We start from the raw sequence: 9,162 nt of genomic DNA on the forward strand, positions 1-9,162 counted from the left end.
ATCTCTTTTTCATTTGGCCTTCAAAATGGCAGGATTTGAGTCCTTTGAGACGCGTCCTCCTGCGCCGTGCGTCGCCCGACGGGTTAAACCAAAGTCCCAGCGACAACACGCGTCTTAAAAGCAAGATGGCGGCGTCGGAGTCTTCTAATTCCAAGATGGCGGCGTCGCAGTCTTCTAATTCAAAGATGGCTGCCCCCAGGTCTTCTAATTTCAAGATGGCGTCGCATGAGTCTTCTAATCCTAAGATGGCGGCGTCGGAGTCTTCTAATTCCAAGATGGCGGCGTTGGAGTCTTCTAATTCTAAGATGGCGGCGCCGGAATCTCAAAATAATGTCGATAGCACCAAAATAAAGAACCATTTCGTTGGATTTCCGGCCCAATTTCGACTTGACGGGAAAATTTTACATGAAATAATCCGTGCAACGAAACTAACGGAAGATGATGATGGCGATGGTGTTAATGCTGATGAAAATAATGTGGGGAATGGTAGTGGGGGAACTAGTGATATTTTTAATGGTGATGCTGGTAACAAAGAAACTATTACTACAAGTAGTAAAGACAGTAACAGTAACATCATAGTTAACGGGATTGTTGACGGAACCAAAAGCAGTATTAGTAACAGTAACAACAGTAGCATCGGTAATGGTGTCTGTAATGGTATCAGTAACGGTACCAGTGATGGTATCAGCGAGTTACTCAACCGAGATACCGAGGCGCTGAGTACCATAAGCGACGGTAGCTTACCATTCAACGCCGCCCTAGACGATACGGTAATCCTAGATCCTGGTAACTTGGATACCAGTCCTGTTACTAGATGTGGGTCTGTTACTAGATGTGGATCTGTTACTAGATGCGGATCTGTTACCAGTAACGGCTGCAAACAGACGGCAGGTCTGTTGGGTGTTCGGTGCTGCAGTTCAATGTCTGTTGACTACGCTTCAAGTGGAAAATGTTCAACAGCAGTTCCTGTTAACAGCAACGGCATCAACCATCGCTATTCATCATCCGTTGATGCCTCTGTTAACAGAAACGAAAAAGCTTCTGTTAAACGTCGTCCACTGGATGCCATAATCGAAGACGTCGAAAACAGCAACCGAACAGACGAGGGTTCAGTGGTTAACAGACGTTGTTGTGGTGAAACAGGTGATGACTGTTGCAATGGTGGTTGTAACCAACCACAGTTAAGCACCTTGGTTGTGGTGCACGAGAAATGGTTGCTGGACAGTATTCAGTTCTACCAGGTGCAACCATACCAGAACTACCAAGTGGCCGGTGTTGAAGAACTCAAGCGCAGCCTCTACCAAGAAATTCAGCATAATTTAAATTAAAACTTTAGCGTAAACCAACCAAAAAAATGCGATCAAAATAATAATAAATTTGCTTTAAAACAAGCAATTTTGATTACAAGAAACAACCAAGAATTTTGATTATTAGAACAAAGAATTTTGATTGTAAGAAGCGAGAACTTTGAACAAACAAAACTAAGGCCTTAGCTTGAAACAAACAAGAATTCAGATCAAAATAACCAATAATAAATTATTGAGCTTAAAGTAGCGTTAGAATAACCATGACTTTTCATCTATTATTTATGATGTTGATATTTAAAATGTGATCAGTGAAAGTCATGCCTGGTAATTTAGTTTGTTATAATATTTTAAAGCTCGCCTGAAGTACCCCCACAAGGTCGGCTGGTAACCTTAATTATTTCTTCTTTTCACCAAGGCCGCCGCACAGCATCCATGCTCCTCACTTTTTTACAATTAATGATCTTCATTCCACATTTTACAAGGGTCTTCATTTATTTTTTTACAATAATCTTCATTTAATTTTTTTATAATGGTCTTTATTTCATTTTTTACAAGGGTCTTCATTTCATTTTTTACAAGGGTCTTCATTTCATTTTTTACAAGGGACTTTATTTCATATTTTACCTGAAGCGATCTTCTTTTTCATAAAAATACGATTTTTCCGATGTGTTTGTAGGTTCCACTTTTCCCATCCTGGCAGTCACCGGAATATTATTTGTGTCAATATTTTTCACTTGCATTAATGTCGAAGTTTTTAGCGCATTTTCTCATTTATGAAAAAAATGCACTATTGTGCTCGCCGTGTCCGTCTGTCCGTCCGTCCGTCCGTGACTTCAAGTTTACGTCGACGAGAAAATGCGCTCTCTGTCACTCACTGCAGTGAGTACGGAGTCATATTTTTTTATACTCCTGAACCGTTCAACGAATCCATAAAAATACGTTATTTTTCTCACTTTTTATGGTTTTTACTATTTTCATCATAGATGACACTGGAATATTAATAATTATGGAATTAATATCAATAAATTAATTATTTAGTTAATATTACGCGAGTTATTAATATGAAATAATAATAACTCGTTTGAAGCGATTGAACAGCGAAATACATTCGTTCTATTATTATTTTTCATAAGTATTAATTACTTGAAATTTATACCAATCTAATATTTTTTACTGATAAAAAATAAAATATTACTTGATACTTTAAAAATTAAATATTACCTAATATTTTATTTTTTAACAGTAACAAACAAGTGGTTAAGCAGCCCGTGCAGGAAGCCTGGCATGCGTGTGGGCAGGCGACCTTTACCCGCCATAATAATCTTTGTTATTATCTTTATTTTTAGGTTTTCTTCAGCACCGCAAAAACCAATGCAGAAAAGGGGTAAATGCAAGGGTTGTGATAACCGCCATGTTTTTCGCAGAGTACCTTTTCAGTACAGCAATTTACCCCAAAATGAGGTAAATTTCAGGAAGCTGGGAGTAAATTACCCTAAACTGGGGTTGAATTACCCCGAACTGGGGTAAATTACTTCGAATTGGGTATAAATTACCCTAAACTGGAGTGAATTACCCCAGATTTGGGTAAATTACCCTAAATTGGAGTCAATTACCCTAAACAGGATAAATACAACAAACGGGGGTAAAATACCAAGTGTGGGAGACGAGTAGATCTATTTTTTGGTTAATTGATGGTGAAATATCTTAGTTAATAATTCAGATTATTGATATAGATTAATTTCAATACAATTATAGGTAACATTTTTATAGTGAAATGTTGAATGGACAGGTGGACACGCTGGTGGTGGGGGGATGGACAGGTGGACACGCTGGTGGTGGGGGGATGGACAGGTGGACACGCTGGTGGTGGGGGATGAACAGGTGGACACGCTGCTGGTGGTGGGGGATGGACAGGTGGACACGCTGGTGGTGGGGGATGGACAGGTGGACACGCTGGTGGTGGGGGATGGACAGGTGGACACGCTGGTGGTGGTGAGGGGATGGACAGGTGGACACGATGGTGGTGGTGGGGGGATGGACAGATGGACACGATGGTGGTGGGATGGACAGGTGGACTCGATGGTGGTGGGGGGATGGACAGATTGACACGATGGTGGTGGGATGGACAGGTGGACACGATGGTGGGGGGATGGACAGGTGGACACGCTGGTGGTGGGGGGATGGACAGGTGGACACGCTGGTGGATGGAGATGGACAGGTGGACACTTTAGGGTCTAGAAGGATGGTCAGACATGCTGGAAAGATGGTCAGGTGGCAGACATGTTGAAGGACACGCTGGCCGTAAGGCGGATGGACATACAAAGGTCAAAGGATGGACCGAAAGGTCAGGCTCGGGCAGGGAAGAAGTGCGCGCTGTTCGGCGGACAAAAAAATTAATACGCGGCCATGCGGCGGACGAACGAAGGACAACAGGCGGCATCTGCTGGCTTGTCCAGCGAGTCAAGTTGACTAACAACATTTTTTATTTAATTTTATAAACATTCTATATTATTTCAAATTCAATTTAAATCGATTTAATTATGAATTTAATTGAGATTTTCTTTTAAATTGAAGTAATTTTAATTACTTTGATTAAATATATAAACAATTTAGTTGCAATTGTCTTATCATTAGCTCAAATTAAATAGAATTCTTCCGTTAGCGACATAATTAAAGTTTAAATCAATTGCGGTAAACGCATACAACTCAACGGTTTAATAAGGTTGAATAATAATCAGTTTGATCGTAGGCATTCCTATCACAGCTGACATTTAAAAAATGCGTTAAAAAAACTATATACGAATAATACAAAATTTATCTGGGTAAAATTTATTGAATATGCATAGCAATAAGATAAAAATACGGGTAGCAAACTGATCTAAAAAGGTTAACGGAACGATCAATGTAAAGATAACAACCAACGTAGGAAAACATGAGTGATAAATTCTTCTCAAGGCTCGAGACTTCGACATTTCAATAAATTTAAAATGAATTGAATCCAATTTATATTCAATCTTCAGATCTGTATAATTGCATGGGCGCTACCCATGAGGCAGTTTGAGGAAGCGAAATGATGCCAAAATTTAGCGGAAACCCCTGAGCAGAACAATAAAAAAAAGGTGGGTATTTGTGGCACGTATAGATCGGCGGCAGCGTCGACATGCCCCTACTTGAAAGGTCAGGGGTGCACTGGCGGCCCACGGCGCCGGACACGACTTTTAAAGCGTCAACAAATGCTACAACGGTAAACATTTTCATGCGAATAAATCACATGCTTAATAAATGTCAATAACAAATGCTACAACCGTAAACATTTTAATGCAATAAATCAAATATTTAACAAATGTCAATAACAAATGCTCTATTGGTAAAGATTTTCCTAAGAATAAATCACACGCTTAATAAATGTCATTAACAAATGCTACAATGGTAAACATTTTCATGCAAATAAAGGGGATAAAAGAAATGTTTGGGGAGACCGAAAAAACGTAAAGGGGAGACCGAAGTCGCTGCTAAAAATACTTTATATAACAAATAAAATTTTAAAAATTACTTAGAATATACAAGCATTGCTGCTAAATTTAACCTTATTTGATAGAAAATCAGCAAATTGAGAAACTGACCGATATTAACGCTTACCTTAACTAAATGCTAGAGTGAAATCAAATCATTATTTCGTAATTAATTGATATTATTCTTTTTTAATGATTTATTAAATGCTCTAATGCTCAAGATTTCTTTAATGATAAAAGATATATCCAGCTTTAGAAAAAAATTTTTTTTAATAGATAGATAAATCTTTAATAGAAAATAAATCTTTAAATCTTAAAATCTAGTAGATAGATTGATAAATGAGATAATACATGCATAGAAATATTATTAAAAACATTGATAATTTTCTTTCAAACATAAATAAAAATTTTGAAGTAAAACATGTGCCTAACCTCGAATTCGTGGCTGTTCTGTGTAGTGAATTTGTGAATTAAAAGATATATTCGCAATTCGTGTTCGTGACGCACAATGCTGCGTGGGCCCTTAATTCGTATTCGTGACGCACGATCCCACGTACGCAATTTCGTACGCATAATTCAGCAGAACGCAAAAAAAATCTCTACCCAAACCCGTTATTTAACGGAACACCCAAGCTGTGCGGCAACCGGCAAAGAGCGGACCAATCATTCCAAAAAAGGCCAACCATTTAAAAAAAAGCCAATTCTCGGAAAAAAAGGCCAATCATTTAAAAAAAACGTTTGCTTGCCATTAAATTGGAGGCAATTGAGCAATTGCGTCTTGAAGGACGTTTATAAATTACAGGTGTTTTGATATGATGAGAGTATATTGGATTATTGTCTTGATGATATCTGAACGTTTGGGGGCGATGGTAAAATAGAAGATTTAATGGAAATGTGTATGCCACACACGTATAGATGGCATTTGCCACACACGTATAGATGGCATATGCCACACACGTATAGATGGCATATGCCACACACGTATAGATGGCATATGCAACACACGTATAGATGGCATATGCCACACACAAGAAGCCAGCCACGTAATTCACACATTTGAACATTATACATACACATACAGCCCTGTATGACCTACACATCTGAATATTATACATACACATACAGCCGTGTATGACCTACACAGGCCTCTTCCTTGTTTGTTTTTGACATTTGAGTTAGGCCGCGCCTGCCTCGCTGTGTAAACTATGTACACAGCGCGTAGCTTGGCTGTACCCACACAGGGGCTGTGTTATGTATTCAAATGGGCGGCACCTTCGACTGTATATTTTCCTTGTGTCACTGTATATTTATCATAGGCCATTGCATATTTTACTACATCAACCCCTGCATGTATATTATACAAATGGCATTGTATATTTTCCTTGTGTTACTATTTTTTCCACATGCCACTGTATATTTACCATACGTCACTCGTAACTTCTACTGTGTATTGTATAATGCAATAAATTCCACTGTGCATCACCATGCATTACCATGTAAATGTTGATAACACATCAAATTTACTACCATCGTGCGATGAATTATCTCGAGATAATTCACATTCATGATTTTCAACACGAATTCATTATTCAGAAATAATAAAACTTATCGTAATCAATCGACACTCATGGACATGTGTGGGTAAAAAAATCCGACGCGTCCAATGTCTTCGCGCCAGCAGCTGCATTTTCCTTTTAAAAAATCTTGAATTTTAAATGTCAGGCTGGCGTTAAAATTATATTATATTAACTTATAGGCTTTTCACGAACGGTTTTTGTCTACCAATTTTATTTTTAAAATTAAATTTTGTTGTCTTTAACTTATTGTTGTAATCAACTTAATTCATTGTAATTTAATTAAGTAATTAATTTAAAAGAGTGGGTGCAGTTTAAAAAAAGCTGATTATTACACTCAGAAAAGTAATCGAAACTTGTCCAAATAACGATGCATCTATAGCCTTCTGTGGGCCATTCTGACCAATTAGGCTCGGCGGCAACGAGGCGTATCAGAGCTACGAGCAAAAAATGTGTCACTATTTAGACAACATAACCCAGTCCATTATCTGTGTGTACATAGACCGAAATTGGGTAATTGGGGTAAAAATATACGCAATTGCCTCATTAGCCGACAAACCACCGTCAAATTCAAGCAAAAATACCCAAGTCTCTTATATTTATACCCGGAAAATCATCTTCAAGCCACCGAAAAATGTCAAATCAATTACAATGCGCATTAAATGCAGCTTGAAAAAGGCAACACTCACATTTAATTTGAAATTCCTTCAGGAGGCAAAAAATAAAAATCGAAGCGAAGATTTCTGGTCCGCATCTGATAACATTAATGCGTTAAAGATGCACAGCGAAGCCAGTTAAGGTCATCCGAACGCAAAAAAATATTTGCCATATTAAGTGGTTGCCTTCACCTTCAGTTGGGCTGCGGCCACCGGCAAGGGAGGGTGTGTTGCGCGCTGGCGAGCTATCTTCATGACAGAAAAATTATGCATGGTCCAGGAAAATGAAGCATGCTTCAGATGCACGCTACATTCACGGATTTTAATTTAATTAATAAATAATAAGAATTTAGTTAATGCGCACTACTCCAGTTGCAGCATGCGGCGCCTGTTGCTCAGAGGCATACGAAAGCAAATCAATATTATTGTTACTCATAAAAAATACTGGTAATATTGACAATGAAGTCACATATAATGTATCTATATCATATATAAGTTTAAAAATATTCATTATTTTCGGTAATCATACGTAAACCTAAATAACGACGGAGGAACATCAATGGAGATGAGGATTGAAATAGAAAACATAAACATAACATAGCATATTGATCTCGGCGCTGAAGCGTAGGCCTGATGTGGCCTGTCGCCGATTCTTTTCCTTTTCGTGCCTTGTTCACAGAAGATTTAATATCGTTTCGTTTGACCGGATCTTTACAAGGCAGGAAAATGCCAATTATGAAAAAAACATGAACAACATCGCCATCAGCAACATTGCAACATAAACAGCAACATCCCAACATCAACATCATAAGCAATAACCAAGTCAGCAACAACCATCGCCCTCCTCATCCCCTCACCTTAACCCCCTCCTCATCCCCCACCTCCCCCCTAATAACCAAATTATAAACAACCTTACCCCCCCCCTCTCCTGGGTCGCCCTCCCCCCACTCCAACACCCCCATGGGTGGGAGGGTGCAGGGGGGGAGGCGACCTTTGCAGTTCGTTACTGCGACAGGACTGCCGAATTCCTGCGCCTCCTGCAGCGTCCTTCGTCGCCAGCAGGAGGGGCTCCTATGGTGGCCTGCAGTAAAGTTCCTATGGTCATATAAATAAATTTATTTCCTTATGTATTTATTATTCCTGTAAATAAAGAACGTAAAAGTCGCCACTGCACTATAGCTGCCACTCTACAACAATGGCGCTATTTAGCAAGAAATAAAGTTAAAATTATTGCATTAATTTCAAAGTGTAGGAAATTCAATAAAAACTTTTTAATGCTTGAAAAAAATACTTCTAATCATGATCAAGTGGAAAACAAGATTTCCAAAATTGTTTGATATTATTAAAAAATTCTCTAGTCAGCGAAAGTGACTAAAATTTTTTTAACAGTGTAAATGTACCGAAAAAATTTATAACTGTATGGATGTTACCAGGAAAAAGTAACAAATTTTATTGCAGGCATGACTTGCCCGTGAAAAATTTAGGACATCAAAGAATATTTTTATGCGAATTTTTGCATGGATAGAGACAAAGAAAAAAAATTATTTACTAGCGAAACCCAAGATGATTTTAAATGTAATATGCATGATTGATTTGACAAATATATATAGATGAATAAATCTTGTTTTCGGACCTGAATTGGAGTTTGGATTCAAATGTAGTCACAAAAAAGTATTATATATCATATCAGTATAGAAAGTGTCGATTAAAAAAAGCTATTTTAAAAGTAGCTGGTTAAAATCAATTTTTAATAAAATTCAAGTGTAAACAAATTAATGAAATATGATTTAATTTTTGAAATATTGAATGCCATAGAAACAGGATGCTGGCTGAAATACCTGTTCTGAAACACCTCATTGTAATAATTATATTCAATCATTTCAAACCATACGCTTCAAGCAAGACGGATATACCCGTTGAGATCAGAATCCCTAGGCATCCTAACCTATGGTATTTGACACAGGAATGTTTTTAATCGATTTAAGGGTACGCGCTTGGTATTTACCGAAGCAAAGGATCTCCACAAGCGGGCAACCTGCAAAAAGTTCATTTTGGGCGGCGCGGCTCGGCGGGTATATAAGGAAGTGCGCGCTGACCGCCAGGGTCAGTCTGC

The 9,162-nt window shown here is 38.2% G+C and overlaps 1 protein-coding gene across 1 annotated transcript; it reads left to right on the forward strand.

The window, feature by feature from the left end:
- Positions 1-15: 15 nt before the first annotated feature.
- LOC108681999 (hyphally regulated cell wall protein 3-like) lies at positions 16-1,364 on the forward strand. The gene is made up of 2 exons (XM_018171087.1): positions 16-1,104; positions 1,159-1,364. Exons 1-2 carry the CDS (start codon positions 126-128, stop codon positions 1,326-1,328), a joined length of 1,149 nt encoding a protein of 382 aa, XP_018026576.1. The 5' UTR covers positions 16-125; the 3' UTR covers positions 1,329-1,364.
- Positions 1,365-9,162: the final 7,798 nt, after the last annotated feature.

The sequence above is a fragment of the Hyalella azteca genome, unplaced genomic scaffold (assembly GCF_000764305.2).
Source record: "Hyalella azteca isolate HAZT.00-mixed unplaced genomic scaffold, Hazt_2.0.2 contig1803, whole genome shotgun sequence".
NCBI classification, from domain to species: Eukaryota; Metazoa; Arthropoda; class Malacostraca; order Amphipoda; family Hyalellidae; genus Hyalella; species Hyalella azteca.

What these genes read in the sequence shown, in the direction of transcription:
- LOC108681999 (XM_018171087.1), top strand. Translation starts at nt 126, where the DNA reads ATGGCGGCGTCGGAGTCTTCTAATTCCAAGATGGCGGCGTCGCAGTCT. An exon ending in AAACAGCAACCGAACAGACG is followed by an intron (nt 1,105 to 1,158) that starts AGGGTTCAGTGG and finishes ATGACTGTTGCA; the next exon opens with ATGGTGGTTGTAACCAACCA.